General features: G+C 54.4%; 1 protein-coding gene across 3 annotated transcripts in view; it reads right to left on the reverse strand.

Annotated features, from left to right (window-relative positions):
- EPHB2 (EPH receptor B2) overlaps positions 1-18,984 on the reverse strand; it is a 124,417-nt gene that overhangs the window by 22,053 nt on the left and 83,380 nt on the right. For all 3 annotated transcript variants that reach the window (XM_038531659.1, XM_038531658.1, XM_038531657.1), the window contains exon 5: positions 3,879-4,003. In XM_038531659.1, coding sequence (XP_038387587.1) covers positions 3,879-4,003 — 125 coding nt within the window. The remainder of the gene's footprint in view (positions 1-3,878; positions 4,004-18,984) is intronic.

The following is an 18,984-nucleotide window of genomic DNA, read 5'->3' on the forward strand; positions in this document are numbered from 1 at the left end:
ACAAATCGATGAGGCCTACAGGGGCCCATCTGCCATAGGTGGCCCCACAAATAAATCTTCTCCTGGAGCGCTGGGGGAGCCAAAGGCAGCACGAACCTGCGTGCTTTGGGGCAGCTGCCAAAGGAGGCCACCTCCCCCAGGACGCTGGAGCCGATGGAAAGAGCCAGCGTGGGTCTGGCCAACACCATTCGTCAGCGGCATCCAGAAGCCTTCCAGCAAAGTGGTTTTTAGCTCCGGGCTCCGGGCAGGCTGGGAAATCCCCAGTGGAGCTGGGGAAAGGCCAAGCGGAGAGCTCGCTCCAAAAAGAGCCCTTTCTAAAGAAGGAAAGGAGGAGTGGGAAAGACAGTGGGGGCAGGGCCCACTCGGGACTGCAGGGCTGGCTGCCTAACTTCCCCACCTGGGAGGATGTGCAGCGTTCATTAAAGAAATCCATGGCAGGCCCCGGGAGGGTTCCGAGGTGTTGGGGAAGAGCCCGTGTCAGAAATCCAGCTCGCGCTCTGGTCGTCCCTCCCCGATGGGTTGGCCAGGCTGACCTGGAAGCCTGAGAGGTCGGGGACCGAGACTGCCCTGACCCCTGCGCTGGCGTCTCCTCCGACCCTTGCCATCAACTCCTTTTTCTTTCTCCCCTTAGGTCTGCCGTCCTCCTGATTCAGTCCATCCGTGTCCCTTTTATCTCTGCACATCCTCCTTTCTGTTCTTGGCCCTACCTTTCCACCCCTGGCAAGCACCGCACCTGTGTCTCCATATCACCAACCCACACTGGCCCCAGGAAAAGGTATCACCATCCACTGGGAGTTGTCCTTCATGCTTCCCTGGTCCCCTGAGTTTCAAAATGCTGTCTGAGTCTGTCGGCTTCTCACCATCTCTGCTGCCAGCCCCTACTCCATGCCACCGTCGTTTCTCACTTGGGGTCCCTGTGAGAGCCCTCTGAAGGGTCTGTGCCCCCAGGTCCCTCTATAGTCTATTCTCCACACAGCAAGCTTCAGGGATCTTTAACATAATCCGAGTCAGATCACATCATTCCAGAACCTTCCAATGATTTCCCGTAGTACTTTAAATTGAATCCAGACTCCAAAGGCATAGAAGGCCCACCACATCCCAGCCCTGCCTCCCTCTCTAACTCTTTCTCTACTAGTCTCGCTCTTGTTCATATTGCTCCTCCACACTTGCCTTCTTCCTGCCCCAGGACCTTTGCATGTGCCGTTCCTGCTGTCTGGGATGATTGCTCTCATCATTTGTCTGGTGAACTCCTAGCATCTTTCAAGGCTCAGCTCAAATGTCACTGGAATGAAGACTTCCCTTCACTTATATGCAGATCATGGGTCCCTCCTCGGTGCCCCTAAGGATCTTTGCTGGCCTTTCTGTGACCAGGTCACAACTTGTCTCATGGTAATTTGTGTCTGGATCTGTCTTTTGCCCTGGCCTGTGAAGGCCGTGAGGCCTGGGGATGTCTGGCTAATCTCAGCACTCCCAGTGCCTATCCCAGGGCCCAGCCCGGAGTTGGTGACAGTGGATATTGAATGAAACAGTGTCCATCTTCCACCGGCAGATGCCAAGCTGCCCCTCATGGCACCCCAGGACCTGGGAGGAGGGGCAGAGAGAGTAGGGCCATGTCTCATCACATCACCTCAGGCCTGTCCCTCTCTTGCCATGTGCACCTAAGATCCTTCTTCAGAGCCTCCCTTGGTCCACCTGTTAACAGTCATCCCAGAAGCATCCCTGAGAGAAAGCCAGTAGCCGCAGAGCCAGGTGAAGAGAGAGAGCACAGGCCCAGATCCTTGCTCTGCCACTTAGCAGCTGGGTGCTCTTGGACAAGCCACACAACCTCTCTGTGCCTCACTTCCCCCTCCCATCCAACCGGGTGAAAGGCACCGCCGTGAGTCGGAATGAGATGATGGAGGCAGTGCCCTTGGCACACGGTGTGCGCTCATGGAACATGCACAGGTGGCGGCCGCGGCCGCTGCAGGGGTGCTGGTCCTGCCACCTCGCCGGGGGCCCGGGGATGCCGGGCAGCAGCTGAAAGTAGGGCAGAGCTGCCTTCCCGGTTCACACCTCCATCAGCCTCCCTGGCTCCTCCCAGCTTGGTAGGAAATGGGTCGTAGGCAGGACCCGCGCCGGGATTCCTCATTTCCGCTCTAGTCTTCGAGGACAAACATGTTCAGTTTCATTTAATCATAAAGCTGCTTAATTAGTTTTTTTTTTTTTTTTTTGTCTTTTTTGAATTCTGAGTCACTAAGCTGTCCCCGCTAGAGGGGGTGGAGATGCTGGCTCCTGCAGGGCCTGGGGCCTCCTGGGGCTGGGAACAGCTGGTCTGGCTCAGGCTACGGGACGCCTAGGCTCCGTTAAGGCCCTCGAGGGCCCAGGAGGGGTGGAGCTGCTTCCCTCATGCCAGCCTCGGCTCAGGCCATCCAACAGCACCTCTTGAGCACCTACTGTGTGCCAGGCTGGGGAAAGAGCAGAGGTAAGGCAAGGTCTCCACCCTGGACAGGCCACAGGAAGGGATCAATTCCTTTATTCATTCAACCAGGGTGCTGGGGAGAAGATGGTGGATGGCCCTGGCCTCTCAGACAGCACTGCCTACAGCAAGGGATGAGCAAGGAAACAAGCAATAATAAGCCCACTGGGTGAGGCTGGATAGGAGTTGACGGCCCCCTGAGACTCACCAGAGTTGGGTTGAGCCGGCAGTTCAGAGAGTGGAAGGGAGGGGCTGGCTCAGAAGGCAGGGCTCCAGCAGGGGTGGCTGGAACTGCTTCCATCTCTCCTCCTCGCAGCCGTGAGGGAGAGCTTTTCCTATCCATTTCCAGTTCTCAACCCTCAACCAAAGCACTTCTTACAGTCATTCACACCTTAGTCTAAATGAGATTCCCCATGACACCTTTCCCAGGGGCCATTACAGCCTCTTTGGCTGTTTGGTGCCTCGAGACATAGGTAAGAAAAGTCTTCAGTCAAAAAGAGGGAGTTTCCTGGGCCTCTGATGTCCAGCTCCTCTATCCACCCCCTAGTTCCTACCCCAGGCAGGGCCCATGTTCAGATGTGCTGGCCTCACCTGGCCTCATATCGTGTAGCTCTTGCCCACCATGCAGCAGGCAGGGCGGAAGGGAGGATGGGAAAGCATACTCTGTTAGGACCGGGAGTGATGCTGGGCACCGTCCCTGCCTTTTCTCCTTGACCTGCGCAGCCCCCAGTCAGGAGAGGCAATCTCCTTTGGACCTGACACAGGAGGAAACTGAGGCTCCGAGAGGTAAGATGCCTGTCCAAGGTCACATGGCTGGGTACGGATGGAGCTGGGATCTGAACCTACAGTCTCTCACTCCTAGCCCAGTGCTTCTCTACGACTTCAGTGGCTTCCAAGCCCGGGTACCTAGGTCCTTGAGGGCCCCAAGGGAGTAACAAGGGTCTGATCTAAAAGCTCAAAGAGAAACCACTCTGCAAACAAACGGCGCCCAGGCAAATGAAAACAAGTATTTTAGCTGGAATCAGAGCGACACCGGGAAGGAAGGAGCTCTCCGCTCACCCTGTACAGAAGCCCTCTTGAGTGCCTTTACCTCTCTGCTTCAGAATGGGTGAAACTTTTTGGGAAACCAGTTCTTTCAGAACATCGGGCCCACTGAAGTCAAGAGGAATGGTGTTGGGGAGGAAAGGACCGTGACCGTCACCTTTTCCTGAGATTGCTGGCCTGATGCCCCAGACCCAGAGAGGTCAAGGCACCTGCTTGAGTCTCACAGCCAGGGAGGACCGGAGTCAGAGCTGAGCCTGGCAGCCTGACTCTGAGGCCAGTGCTCTCTCTCTGCTGCACCAGGGGGTTGGGTCTCATGGGATGATGGAACCCCAGGCCCCAGGGAGGTGCAGGGGGGGAGGGCACCCAGGAGCAGGGGTACCTTCTCATAGTACTGCAGCTCATAGTCCAGGATGACGCCGTTGGGCTGGTCAGGCTGGGACCACGACAGGGTGATGCTGTCCACTGTGCGGCTCACCTGGTGCATGATGGACACGGCCGACGGAGCTGGAAGAGAGGTCAGAGGTCAGGGGTCAGGGCAGGAGAGGGTGCAGCCTCTGGCCTCAACTTTAGAGGTACCCAGACGGACAGAGTGTAGGATCAGAGAGGAGAAGGCATCTGGCTGAGGCCACACAGCCTGCCCAAGGGGCTGCCAGAGGCGGGGCAGAGGGTCTTGTGCAGGACCATGGGCGCTGCTTTCATGAAGCACCTTCAGATTTTATTTTATTTTATACTATTATTATTTTTTAAATATTTTATTTATTTATTTATGAGAGACACACAGAGAGAGGCAGAGACACAGGCAGAGGGAGAAGCAGGCCTAATGCAGGGAGCCTGATGTGGGACTCGATCCTGGGTCTCCAGGATCATGCCCTGGGCTGAAGGCAGGTGCCAAACCGCTGAGCCACCGGGCTGCCCGCACCTTCAGATTTTAGAAACAGACAACTCTGGCCATCCCTGGGGAGCTCAAGTCACACCAGGGGAGAGACAGATGCACTGGACCCTTCTCCAGACTCCCTGCCCCAAGCAGCTAGATGAAAGTGGTCTATTCTCTCTCGGAGCTCACAGCCTCCCAGACTAAGGAACCTCCAGACCCAAGACATGATGCCAGATGGGGCTCTGGGAGAGGGGCGCGATGGGGCTCTGGGAGAGGGGTGTGGGAGGCGGGGAGATTCACTTGTCACTTCAGCAAATATGCATCCAATGCCTACTGTGCGCCAGGGGTATAGCACTGAATAAACACGACCACCAGAAATAAATTCCTAAAAATAAACCCATAGCTCCCTGTGGGAAAACAGCTTGGCAGTTCCTTAAAGAGTTAAACATAGAGTTACCACATGACACAGAACTCGCACTCCTGATTTCATAACCCAAAGAACTGAAACCAGGTACCCAAGCAAATACTCGTACACAAACGTTTCTAGCAGCACTCTTCACCAGGCCCAAAAGGCGGGAACCACTAAGGTGTCCATCAACGGATGAATGGAAACACACATTATGGTATACACGTTCCATCCCATATTATTCAGCCATAAAAGTAAATCAAGGGCTCACACAGGCTACAACGTAGATGAATTTGAAAAACATGCAAAGTGAAAGACAGGCACAGAGGTCATATATTTTATGAGTCCATTTATATGAAATATTCAGAATAGGTGAATCCACAGACAGCAAGCAGTTGGTGGTTGCCAGGGCTGAGGGCAGGGAGGGAGAATGTTCTGGGTCTAGACAGGGGTGTGGTCGCACCGCACAGTGAATGTACTAAATGCCACTGAATTGTTGTTACACATTAAAATGGTTAATCGTATCTGAATTCCACCTCAATAAAATCCCACCCTCCATCCCTCCCCCTTCTGCCGCTAGTGCCCTCACAGAGGGTAAATGAAGGAGACAGGAAGGCAGGGGCAGCTTGTTCAGTGCTAGGAGGACTCGGAAATAATTTAGTCCCATCCCTTCGTCTTACGGATGTGGAAGCTGAGGTCTGGGGAGGGGCTGGGAGCTGCCCTTTCCTGGATCCCTTATTTCATAATTCACCCGGGCCTGTGTTTCTCGCCTCCTCCTCAAATAGAATAAACCTATGCAAAGCACCTACTATGTGTCACCCACAGCCCTGGGCCCTCCGCATCTGTTTCCTGAGCTGACCGTTGGTGAGGGGGCAGTACTGGCTCCGCCGACGGGTGAAGACGCCGAAGCTCAGAGTGGCCAGGGGCTTCCTGACATCACACAGCCCCCACGTCCCCCGTAGGGGAGCTGGGATTTGAACCTGGGTCTGCCGTGGCAGTGCTCGCCCCGTGAGCGGGATGGGGCGGGGTGGACTCCTGATGTGGTCCCTCCCTACTGTGTGACTGGAGTGAGCCTCCTTGCCTCTCTGGGCCTGAGGTTTTCCTGGTCTCAGGAGGGGCTGAGGACTCCCCAGGGGGAAGGGAGCACCTATTATGGTCTCTCTTGTCTCCTGGGCAAGTCTGTGACAAGCAGATGCCCCATCTCGGCTCACACTGGGGTGTCTGGAGCCTGAGACTGACCCTCCTCCTCCTCATCCAAATCTTGCTTCCCAGGTGCTCTGTATGAATGGGAGCATGGAGCAGGGACCGGTAGGAGCTCATCGGGGCTTGAAGCTTGGCAATGGCTCACCTGTTCCCTGCTGTTCCTGTCCCTTCAGCCCCAGGGTGGAGGGGACATTGTGTTGCTTCGAAGACCCAGGCTCTGTGCTCTGGCCTGCTGCTCACTGAGCGAGTGACCTTAGGCAAGCTGTCCCCCACCCCTGGACCTGCTTCCTCCTCTGTACCACGGGCAGGCTGGAAGGTCCCTGAGGTCTTCAGCTCGAATGCCCCCTGCTTGTCCTTCCCGGGCAGCCCCTCGCCTGGAGTTGGATTGGCCCAGAGGCCAGCATGAGCCTAAGCAGGTCCATGGGAACTGACCCGAGATACCCGAGACAGGCTGGCGGCGCCTGCAAGAAGGACTTAGACCGTGGTCCTATCATCCCTGACAACCTCTGCTTCTTCTGCACCCAAGGGGGTGCTGCTTGGCTCTTGGCTTGGCTCCCAGCCCTGCCTCTTGGGAAGATCAGGTCCCTGCGCCCTGCAGGTTCCTCCTCAGTCCAACACGGGGACTCTGTCTTCCTTATTGCCTCCCAGAGAGTCAAGAGACCCCAACGTGAGCGAAGGGGCCCCACTAACCATCGTTTATTGGGCACCAACTACATGCTGGGCACTGTGCTAGGCCCTGGTCATGGGTTAACCCATTGAATCCCCACCACAGCCTCGGAAGCAGACCTCCTCCGGCCCATCTTGCAGATGGGGAAGCTGAGTATCAAGCAGTATCTTCCCTGAAGCTATACAGAGAGTAAGTGGCAGCACAAAGCAACACACTCTCACCAGATGCCTGGATGGGAAGTGATGTTTCTCAGGCTTCAGGAAGTCACTTGAAGGACTTTTAGGGCAGTGCATACATTTATAATGCTAGCAATGATAAAGCCATGAACCTAATACCTACTGAGCCCTTAACTTTGTGCGCAGCACTGTTCTAGGCTCTTTACGCCTGTTAACATAGGTGTAACAGAGAATTCTCACAATTGCTCCATGAGCTGGCGGCTATTCACATCCCCAGCTTATCATGGGGAAACTGAGGCTTGCAGCTGTTCTGTAACCTGCTCAAGGGTCACACAGCAAGGCAGTGCTGAGTTGGACTTGAACTCGGCAGCTTGGGCTCTTTACTAGCACAGTGCTGGCGACTGTGCCGTCAGCTCGGCTCCAGGAAGATGCTCACCGGAGATGAACTAGGTTGACTGCTAGAGTCCAGTGGAGGGACAGTCTGAGTGCTCGGTGACTCAGTTTCCTCATCCGTAAAATGAGCCTGAGGGTAACATGCCCCTGAGGGCTGTTGGGAGGAGCAGATGTGTGAAATCATGTCCAGTGCTCAGTGCAGCACCTGGCATATGGTCAGCGCTGGGGGCATTCACTAGTGTCACTGGGTATTTGCCACTGTGCCCTGAGCGGCTGACCCGCGTCACCTTTCGGTCCTCTCAACAACAATGTGGGATGGGGGTTTGCACAATTTGCAGAGGAAGAGATTGAGGCTCAGAGAAGCATGGTGACTTTCCCAAGGTCACACAGCTAGTGAGGCGCTTGAGCTGGGGCTGGAGCCGAGTTATGCTGCCCCACTATGCTCCCCTGCTGCCCCTCAGAGCAGTCCCTGCCACAGTCCCCTCATTCTCTGACCCCTTCTCCAGCCCAGACCCATCTCTCCCTCCGGAGCTGCCTTTGTGCAGAGCTGAGCCCTCTGTTCTGCACTGCTGAGGCCCTGGCTCCTCTGTGAGGCCCGGCTGGCCACCCTTCTCTCCCGCCTGCTGTAGGCCGCTTCCCCTGACAGTGCGCGCTATCGTCACGGGTCTGGCGTATCTGTGGAGCATCGGACACACGCTGCACCCACAAGCATGGGGAGCGGTATTGCCATCAAGCCACAACCATGTGAACCCAGTCACCTGGTGCTTTCTGCAGAGAACTGAACCCTCAGGGGAGAAGATTTCAACCAGCCCCAGAAAGGCAGTCCTGCTTAGTGGTCAGCGGCCAGAGGGTGGAATCAGACTTGCATGCAAACCTGCCCCCCACGCCCCAGTGCTGTGGCTTTCAGCAAGTTCTCTCAAACTCTCTGAGCCTCCGTTCCCCACTTGTCAAATGCAGACCCTTCCTGGCCAGGATGTCATGAGCACGAAAGGAGAAATGTGTGCAGATGTTTGACCATGGGGCAGCCCAGGTGGCTCAGCGGTTTACTGCCGCCTTCAGCCCAGGGTGTGATGCTGGAGACCCAGGATCGAGTCCCATGTTGGGCTTCCTGCATGGAGCCTGCTTCTCCCTCTGCCTGTGTCTCTGCCTCTCTCTCTCTCTCTCTCTGTGTGTCTCTCATGAATAAATAAATAAAATCTTAAAAAAAAAAAAAGAAGTTTGAGCATGGTGCCAGCTACCATCAGGAGGGAGATCTTATTAAAAACATTTAAGGGGTGCCTGGCTGACTCAGTTGGCGGAGCATGCAAGTCTTGATCCTGGAGTTGTGTGTTTGAGTCCCACATTGGGTGTAGAATTTACTTAAAAAAAAAAAAAAAGGCAAAACCAAAACAAAGCAACATTTCAAGAGGCAGGGGGCGGACGCCTGGATTGCTCAGTCGTTTGAGCATCTGAATCTTAGTTTCAGCTCAAGTCATGATCTCAGGGTTGTGGCATTGGGCCCGGCATCCAGCTCCACGCTGGAGTCTGCTTGAGACTCTCTCCCTCTCCCTCTGCCCTTCCTCCCACTCTTGCATTCTCTCTAGAATAAATAAATAAATCTTTTTCTTTTTTTTAAAGGACATTTCAAGAGAGTAGAATGGTGTCAGGGGCTGTGGGCTGGGGGAAAGGAGGAGATGTTGGTCTAAGGATACAAACTTCTAGCTATAAGAGGAATAGGTTCTAGGAGCTAATGTACAGCATGGTGACTATAAGAAACAATGCCATATCGTATAATTGTAAGTTGTTTAAGAGACTAGATCTTAAATGTTATAACCACACGACATAGAGTCGTAATTATATGAGCGGATGGAGGTGTGAACTAACCTTACTGTGGTGATCATTTTGCAATGTATACTTTTATTAAGACACCAACTCATATACCTTAAACTTTCATGTTATAAGTCAATAATACCTCAACAAAGCTGAAAAATATTTCAATTCACAGAGTTGCTATAAGGTCAGCATGATGCTGGGTTCTGGGGCTCAAGAGAGGAACCTCTCAGGTCCCTCTATCTTCCAGGGGCTTGGGGTTAATGGGAAAAAGCATATTTGCTTCACACAACAAGTGTCTGCTCCAGGCTGGAGCTCCTGAGTCAGGACTCAGCCACGGCGATCCAGGCCTAAGAAGGGCCGACGCCTTTCCCTTTACTTCTCTCCTGGTGATTTCACCTCCCAACAGTGAAGAAAAGTGGTAGAAAGTGCCCCTAAAGATTACTGCCCTTTTCAAACTTGAAGGGGCATAAGGAAATAAATCAGGAGACTTTATTAAAACTCATGGTGCTGGGCACTGCCCCTCCCCCCCAACCTTTCCTAAGATTCTGATTCAACAGATCTGGGGTAGGGCCTGAGGATCTGCTGGTTTTTTTTTTTTTTTTTTTTGAAGATTTTATATATCTATTCATGAGAGACACACAGAGAGAGGCAGAGACACAGGCAGAGGGAGAAGCAGGCTCCCTGCGGGGAGCCCGACATGGGACTCGATCCCAGGACCCTGGGGTCATGCCCTGAGCCGAAGGCAGATGCTCAACCACTGAGCCACCCAGGCACCCGAGGATTGGCAGTTCTAACAACCTCCCAGGTCATGTTGATGTTGCTGGTTTGTGGACCACACTTTGAGGAGGAGTGGATTCGGGACCAGCGAAGGAAGGTGACTTGTTCCAGGTCACACAGCAGGTAGGGGTGGGCCTAAGAGCCTAGACCAGCTGGATCTTAGTCGAATGTATTTTCCACCCATCACACTGCGTGTCACAGCCTGGCTTCTGCAGACACCACCCCTCTCATCTTCTGGAGCCTTGAAGCAGGGGTACAAGGGATGGGAGGGGAGGTGCAGGGCTGAGGCCACCCAGGAGTGGCAACTTGCTCCTCAAATAAAAAGCTTGTCATCTTGACAGCGCCTATATGCCACACGATGCCCAGTGGGAAAACAAAAGGAAGGTGAACATCTAACACTTACTCGTTCACTCTGAGCCAGGCGCTTTTCCAGATGCTTTACGTAGTGAACTCCTTTGACACTCATCTGAACCCTATGAGGCTGGTATTATTATTATTATCATACCCATTTTATAGACGAGGAAATGGAGGCACTCAGGTATGAAGTAACTCGCCCAGAGCCACACAGTTAGCAGGCAGTGGAGCTGGGATTTGAACCCTGGGCCCATTCAAGTCCAACGCATCCTTCCCTTGGCTGCGGCCGATGCAGGCTGAGCAGGGAGGTCTGGAAACCCGCGGACATCACAGGGCCTCTGAGGACACCCTGGGCCGGCTCCCATCCTATTGCTGCAAAGCGAACTCCACCCGGCTCCCACTGACTCACCTCACCCACCGCCGCCCGGCCCGCCTCGGCTCGGGGAGCTCAGCTGTTAGTGGGGGCAGGTCCCCCACGGCCGTGGGGGTCTGGGCTTGCTGGGCTTAGCTGGCAGGCTTGGGTTACAGGCAGCTAACCCGGGCCTGATCCCATAAGCCCCGTAACCCTGGGCGTGGCAAGGAGGCGGCATTTGCTGGGAAGCTGATCAAGGCGGCCGTGGGGGCCGAGAGGGCTGGCCTTTCTCCTGGAATCCGGGGGATTAATGGGAGAAAGGGGAACAGCTGGATGCTCTCCCATCCTGCCGTCCACCGCCCACCGCCCACCCTGGGGTTTCAGGTTTCCCTGTAAGTTGGTCTTCAGGGAATTCTGGTATTTTCAATTACCAGGCGGGCACGCCGGCAGGGGGCTGGGGTCAGTGGTGCCCCGTGACCCCTGCAAGGAGATGGAGCCCCGGGGAGCAAGCACAAAAGAAGCCTGTGGCCGAGAGGGGAAGGGGGAGGCCGGCCAGGCAGGGCCCGCTTGGCTGGAGCAGGTGGTCAGGGGCCCTGCTGCCCCCGCCCGCCCTGGGGGGAGTGTCCAGTCCCGTTGTTCGCCGAGACTTGGGGAAGCAGCCTTGGCCTGTGCCTCTGTTTCCCCCTCAGGGCATGAAGGGGTTGAGTGGGGACGTGTCTCAGGGCCTTCGGGGACAGGCAGGAAGACAGGAGGCCCGGGCACCCTGGCTGCTTCCAGAGGGCGTGGGTTTGGGCCTGGCCAGCTTCATCTCCGCAGCCCTGAGCTCCTGAGGCAGGAAGGAGACCCTGAGTGTGCTCGGCCTTTGCCCTTTCATGGGGCAGAAGACCCCAGGAGCTTGGAGGAGTAGGGAGGGACAGGTCGCTGGGCTTCAGCACTGTGGGACCCCACGCCAAGGCCCAGTCTCAGCTCCCGCTGCCTCTGTGACCTCTTCACTGCTGTCGATGGCCCGCTGTGACTTCCCAATGCCCCCCGAATGACGCCCAGATGCTCCACACGGCTTCTGGGCCCACCTGCCTGGCACCCACCACCTCTGAGCACCTGCCACCTCCACTCCCAAGTGCCGTCCACACCGGCCAGTCACACCAAGGTCATCATTCCTTTCTCAGGGCCTTGGCCTCGCGTGCGTGGTGTTTCTGCCTTGGACACCTCATCCCCCAGATCTCCCTGGCCTCCTCGGGAGCCCTCCCTGACCACCCACCCCATCCTGCCATCCCACAGCGGCTTTCTTTACTGGCACCATCCGAGGGACAGGGACCTTGTCTGTCTTGTTCTATCCTTTATCTCCAGTGCCCGGGACAGCGTGTGGCTCAGAGTCAGCACGTATCCACATTATTAGAGGAAGGAAGGAGAGGAAGGGCAGGCCCTCACCTTTTCTAGCACCTTCAGGAACCTGAGTCGCTGACCTTATGCAGTGTGCTTGTATGATGGGCACTAACCATTCACTCTCCCTCACACCCGGGGCTCTCGGAGATGGGACCTGCTGCTGTGGCTGGAGCCTCCCGCTGACCAACAGGCCTAGAGCCCCACAACAGTCCGTGACAACTGCGCCCGCATTCTCCAGGACCTGTAGCAGGAGCACTTTCCCCATGACAAGACTCCTGGAATTTCCGGTTGATAATGGGGGTCCCTGTTTTGACTGTAGCGATACAGTAAACTTCCAGAAAAATGGGCCTTGTTTCTTTCTGATTGGAGCAGACATTGGTGCTGTGGGCAGAAGAAAAGGAGAAGTTGAGAACTGGTGTCAAGGTGGCACTTTGCTATGAAAAAAAAAGGAGTTCTGTGGCCAAGAAACGTAGAGAAACACAGAGTTCTCTAGAACCCTGCTTGGAAGACTCACAGTGCACACTCCTTTGTTCAAGGCTCTGAGAAGTCCTGCAGGGGAGAGACCCAGTTAACCTGGCAGTTAAGGTCTCATTTGGCTTCAGAACCCCCTTTTCGCATAATAGTTAAATGTTGTTTGGAAGTAGCAATTTGTGGACATATTTTTTGGGGAAAAATCTTCCCAAAACAACAAAAATTGTTTCTAGGAGATACTATACACTTTTTCCTTGAACCCAAGAAAAGATTGTGTCTAGGGTGGCCGTTCATCCGCTCCTTCATGCTTCCTTTGATTCAGCTCAGATTTAACAGCACCTTCTAGGTGCTACACAATCATATGGAGTGGGGTTAATCACGTCTGTTTCACAGATAAGGAAAGGGAGAGTCAGGTCAAGTCTCCTGCCTTAGGTACCTCCGCTCACAGGTGAGATCGGGACCCAGGCCTGCCTGACTCTACGGCCCGGGTTGGTTTATCCCCCCCCCCCCCCCCCCCCCCGTTACGTGGCCTGAGCCCTGTGCATGGTCGGAGCAGATTAAGGCCAGGCCCTGGGCTTGGTACTATGGAAACACCCAATGGTCCACCTGCCAGACAAGGATGCTGAACACCTTTGATCTTACCTGTGGCTGCTGAATGGGACCCAGTTCTAACCCAGGATCTGGACCAGGAAGGTGGCAAGATCTGGATCAGGTAGCCCAGGCTGCATATCTCACCCCTCAGTGCCTCAGTTTCTCCTCTCTAGGTTACATGAAAACCTGCATATAAAGTGCTTAGCACAGGACCAGGCAGAGTCAGGGTCCGGGGACATCTGCCATAGGTAGCTGTCCAGGCTGCTCAGAATCTTTTGAATCTTTTTAAGAGAAATTATTTATTTACTTTATGTAAACTCTCCACCCAATGTGGACTCGAACTCACAACTCCCGGATCAAGAGTCGCATGCCCTCCGACTGAGCCAGCTGGGCGTCCCTGGGGTGCTCAGACCCATAAGCAGCACCGTGAGTAGCTAAGGGCTACTACTTTGCTCAGCAAAGGCCCTTGAACGGTGGTGGTGATAGTGGTGGTGGAAGGGAAAAGATGTAGCACTCAGGGTTCAGATCCCAGCTCTCATGCCCTGGCGACCCTGTGACCTCAGGTGAGTTACTTTGTCTCTGGGCCCTGTTTCCTCACATGTAAAATGGGATGTTGCAGACACGACTTACTGCCTGCCCAAGTATCCATTCTTTCTTTCTCAAATTAACAAAATCTTGGTTCTTAGCTAGGCACATTATGCCCAAATAAAATACTACATTTTCCCAAACTCTCCGGTAGCTACCAGTGGCCATGCGACAGCACGATTGCCAATGAGGTATAAAGCCAATGTAATATCTGGGACTTCTAGGAAGTCTCTCTTAAAGGGAAGGGCCTTTTCACTCTCCTTCTTCCATCCTGCTGCCTGGGACATGGATGTCATGGCTGTAGCTCTCATAGCCACGTTGGCCCATAGGACCAGAAGCTGTGTGCCGGGGAGCCCGGATCCCTGACGATTCCACAGAGTTGCCTAAACTCCTATCTTCTGACATCCTTTACCTATTGGAAAAATAAGCTTTCATTTTGTCTAAGCCACTATGGTAGACTGGTTGTATTATTAATCACCTCCTTGTATCTACATTCTTTGCCCTAGAACTTGTGTAATACCACCCCCACCCCACTTTCGGGTTAGCCATGTGACTTGCTTCGGCCAATGGAATATTAGCAAACATGGCATCAGCAGAGGCATGAACAAGCCCTTGCACATATCCGTTGCTGTCTTGCTTCCCTGTGATTGCCACAGAACCTGCCCAGGCTGACCTGCTGGGGAAGAGATACGCAGAACAGAGCTGTCGCCCTACTGGTCCCAGCCCGGGACCATCTTGACAATCTGACATCTGTCAACTCCAAACATGCAATAGAGCCCCGAAAATATCCAAAGATCTACTGAGGGCAAACACATGCGTGTGTAACCCGCCCCAACCCCCCCAGGATCTACCCGGCCAATCTGGGGACTCGTGGGCTAGATCAATGCTTCTTACTTTAATGCTGCAGGTATTGTGGTCGATTGTCAAACAGCATTACTGTGGCAGCAGCTATCTGCTATTTTTCTTCCTGTTATATGCAGCCAAACTCAATCCTAACTGACACTCCAGGCCGGCAGTGCCTCCCCTGCAGAAAGCTTGGAGTGATCAAAGAGGCCGATACGTGCAGAGGGCTTGGGCTGGGGAGGGAAGTGCCCTCTCCCTCTCCCTCTGCCTTCCTTTCTCCAGGTCTGGGCCTCACCAGAGGCTCTCTCGGCCCATCTCCTTCTGATCCTCTTGGCCCCCAGGGAGAGAAGTAGGTGAGTACATGCTCATGCCAGTTCTAGAGACTGAGCCACTGTATGCCTGCCCCCCAGGAGGGCGGGAGGATCAGAGGAGAACACAACAGCAGAAGGGGCTTTGGAAAGTTGAAAGTCTTTGCATGAGAAAGCCATATGGAGCGGTGTCATGGACGGAGGCCGTGATACCTAGCCAGGGTGTTGGAGACTGGCTGGGCCACGACCTGCTGCATCATCTTGGACGGCAGCTCGGGAACCTCTCCGGGCCTCCTTTTTCCTTTCTATAAGAAAAGAGGTTTGCATTCCAGGGCCCCTGAGAATGCTGATGTGCTTTAATTTGGCTTACATCACCTTCTGCAATAGGCAGGATAATGGCCCCCAAAGATGTCCACATCCTAATCCCAGAATCTGTGAATATGTGACCTTACACGGCCAAAGGGGCTTTGCAGACGCGATTAAAGTTATGGTCCTTGAGATGGGGAGATTATCCTGGATTATCCAGGTAGACCCAATGTAATCTAGTGAGTCCTTAAAGGAGGAGAAGCTTTTCCAGCCAAAGAGTCAGAGAACCAGAGGGCTGGAGCGTGAGGAGGGCTTGACGCCCCATTGCAGCTTCTGAGATGCAGGAGCCACATGCAAGGACTGGAAAGAGGGCTCCACAGGCGAAAGGCAGCTGCCAGCTGCTAAGGACAGGGGTACCTCACTCCTATCATCTCATGGCACTAGTTCTGCCGACACCTGAACGAGCTAGGAAACGGATCATTCCTCGGAGCCATCAGAAAGGAACGCAGCCCTGCCAACAGCTTGATTTGGGCCTGCTGAGATCCAGACTAGTCCTCTGCCCTACAGAGCTGAGAGACAGGAGCTGTGGCTCGTTTGTGCCATTTTGTTATAGCAGCAATAGGAAACTAAGACACCTTCTGATCTCGTTTGAAGCCTCGCTGCCATAGCTTATCCACTCACTATGTGCTGGGTGCTCTGTCTACGTGATAGCTAATCCAGCCACCATCCAGCAAAGCTGGAGTGAGAGATCAATGCCCATCCTCGAGGCGAGGACCCTGAAGCTGGGAGGAGTGAAGCCTCCCATGCAGCCTGGTGCTGGATGAGGGCTGAGCCTTTTTGCCCACACGACCCACTAGGACATGACAACAGGGGAACTTCCTAACATGTCAATCTCCTGTTCAGGACGGGTGATGCCAAAGACTGCCTCTGCCAGCCGGGCCGTGGTGCACATGGGCCCAGGCACACAGCTCGCCCCACCTCTGCGGAAGGCTTGAGTCCGGCCAGTGCTGGGTCCCGAGCACGCAGTGATAGAACTATTCACGCTCTGCCACTGCCTGCCTGCTGATTGCAGACAAGTCGCTTGACCCTCAAAGCCTTACTTTCCTTACCTGTGAGACAGGATAATAACAGGACCCACCTCATTCCGTGTTGTGAAGACTCATCATCAAGGACTCGAGATGGTGTCTGGCACACAGTAAACACTTGATAAATGGGAGCCATTATTATGATTAGGGGCAACGTAGGACGATCCCCGCGTTTTGAATGCCTGGATGTACCGGGCGGCCTGGGAGGCACCTTGAGACATGAGCTCAAAGCCTCCCAGCGGTCCCGCGAGGAGGGGTGGTGACGCTCACGAGGAGATGCATTCAGACGTGGGGTTAGTGACTTGCCTAAGGCTATGTGCCAGTGAGCAGCCAGGCTTGATTCCAAGCCAGGTTCGTTTGCCAGATTCCCAAACCCAGACCCTTCCCACCCCCTTCTGGAACTGGGCAGAGGTGCGGCTGCCTGGAGCTTGCTCCGGGTGAGATCGTGTCCGGCGCGGCCCTGGAGGGTGGCCAAGAGGACTGGACGCAGCGCTGAGGTTGAGCCCCACGTTACTGAAATGCGGCACACGCCCCAGGTCTGCACGGCTGTCTCTGCCTCGAGGTCTCGATCGCAGCTTCAACACCACCTCCCAGGAGAAGCTCTCTCCTGACGCCCGCCCCGAGGCTCGCCCTCCTTCCTCCCGTCCCCTATGCTGTCCTGTTTGTTTGTGTCGAGGACCACAGACTCCGGACAGCAGATCGAATCCTGGGTCTGCCCCTTGCCAGCTGAGTGAGCCTGGGCGTGTGCTTGAGCTCTTCCCACGCCTGTTTCCTCCTTCCTCAAGAGGGGATCTGCGGCCCAGCCTGGCCTCCCTTCTCCAGGGGGCCCTGGGAGGAGCATGAACACGGAGTGGAAAGGCGTTCTGGAATGGCGGAGTGTGGTTCGAAGGTGGCATGACGGCTTTATGAAGTCAGAAGACAGCTCTGGCCCCGATGAATGCCAAGGGAGTGTGAGCAAGGCCCAGTCACTTGCACAAAAGGAACATTTTTTCCTTTTAAGGCAACGAGCTAGATATTTATATATTGAATTTTAGGGTCTGATTAAAACCGACCACTGAATGCATTTGTCTGGAAATCAAGTCCCCAGCCTTGCTTTCCAGCCTATCATACTTCTCTACACCCCACCTCACTCCATGCTTCTCTGAGCCCTTCTGCAAATGTTCACCGAGCATTCGCTGTGGCGTGCCCCGCGCCAGGTGCCAGGAAAACCGCGGTAAGGAAAAGCAGACCTATTGTGTCCCACCACATGCTCATGGTGGGGCAGACAGACAGGGATGACATGATCGAAGACGTAAGGCTAAAACCTCAACCAGGGAGGCCTGCGAGGGCCATGGTGCTGAGGGGGTGTGACCAAGTCAGGAAGGTCAATAACGATGAGCAAAGGTCTGCAAGAAGGGTGAGGAGAAAAGCAACCCAGGTCAAGGGAACATGTGTGGAGACACCTCATGCTCAGGAGGAACAGAAAGAACTCTCCCTCCAGCCTGCCTCCTGCACTTCCTTCCCCTGGGACACCTTCCTCCCCGCAGGATTCCATCTGTGCTTCTTACAAGCTTCTCCATTCTCCAAAGCCAAGCTCAAGTGCCTCTTTTTCCAGGAAGCCTTCCATGATTTTCCCTTCTCCCATTCCCCAGGAGGAAATGATCTCTCCTACTGTGATCTCTCTCCCCTCCCCTACACCTCCTTGGGCCCTCATTCATGCCACCTTGTATGCAGATGACTGTCTGTGTCCATGTCGCTTTTTCCCAACCGGGGCATGAATCCTCAAGGGGAGGAACTCCAGTGTAGACTTGGCAATCCCATAGTTCTGGGTTTATTTAAATCCTAGTTGAGGCCACTTAGTCGTGGGGCTTTGCATAACTGGCTCCACCTCTCTGGGCCTGTGTTTCTTTATCTGGCAAAGGGGGATAATGTGGTGAGGGTGTGGGGTGGCTGCATGGTTCCCAGCTGGGCCCTGACCACCTGGGGAAGAGTCGGCTTATCAAGGGGCTTGAAACAAAGAAGGGAGGGAGAAAGAGTATTCATGATCCAGAAAGCCTCAGGGCTTTGAGGGTATACAGGGGCTTAGGCCTGAGTTTCCCAAATTTGCCCGGTGAGAAGAAACACTCGAGCCACTTGTTGAACATGCAGATTCCCAGGGCCTGCTCCTGGAATCCTGATTCCACAGGTCAGGGGTGGGGGCCCGGGAACCTGTGTTTTGGAGAACCTCTCATATAGTTCTGATGCACAATTTGGTGGAAAAATCGAGGCCCTGAGGGAGGCAGTGACTTTCATGAGTGTGATGGGTTGGATCGGTTTTCTCAGTTTTGCCTCCTGGAACAGGATTATGAACCCACACCCTTTGCCAAGTAGCTCTGCGGGGCTCATTTGCTGTGGGTGACTACGCCACAAGCAGAGGCATGTGTTTGTGTGGCATGGCTTGGCTCGGCCGCTTGTGCTCCCAGCATTCACCATGACATTAACAAGCCTGGGTGGCTGCTGGTCCAAGGGGAATGGGAGACATATGGAACAGACTGAATCCAACCCACATTCTGGAGTCCTGCCCAGCCCAGAGAGCCCTGCTGATGATTAGCTAAACCCTAGCTGCCCCACAGACTAGTGAGTGAGAAAATAAATAGTTACGGTTGCAAACTACTAAGTTCTGGGGTGGTTTTGTTATGCAGCATTATCGTAGCAATAGCTGACTGATACACGGAGGTCACACAGCAAATGAATGGCAACGTTGGGATTCAGACTTGGTCTGAATGCAAGCTTCTCACTGCTTCTGTCTTATGATCCTGAGGGCTCTCCCTGCATCTTCCTCTTTGGAAGCCCCTCACTTCCACTCTGTCCTATTTCTATTCTCTGGGAACTTCCAGCTCCAGACAGGAAGAATCCAGCTCAAGCAGCCTGACTCTACCCC

This window comes from Canis lupus, chromosome 2 (assembly GCF_011100685.1).
Source record: "Canis lupus familiaris isolate Mischka breed German Shepherd chromosome 2, alternate assembly UU_Cfam_GSD_1.0, whole genome shotgun sequence".
Lineage (NCBI taxonomy): Eukaryota > Metazoa > Chordata > Mammalia > Carnivora > Canidae > Canis > Canis lupus.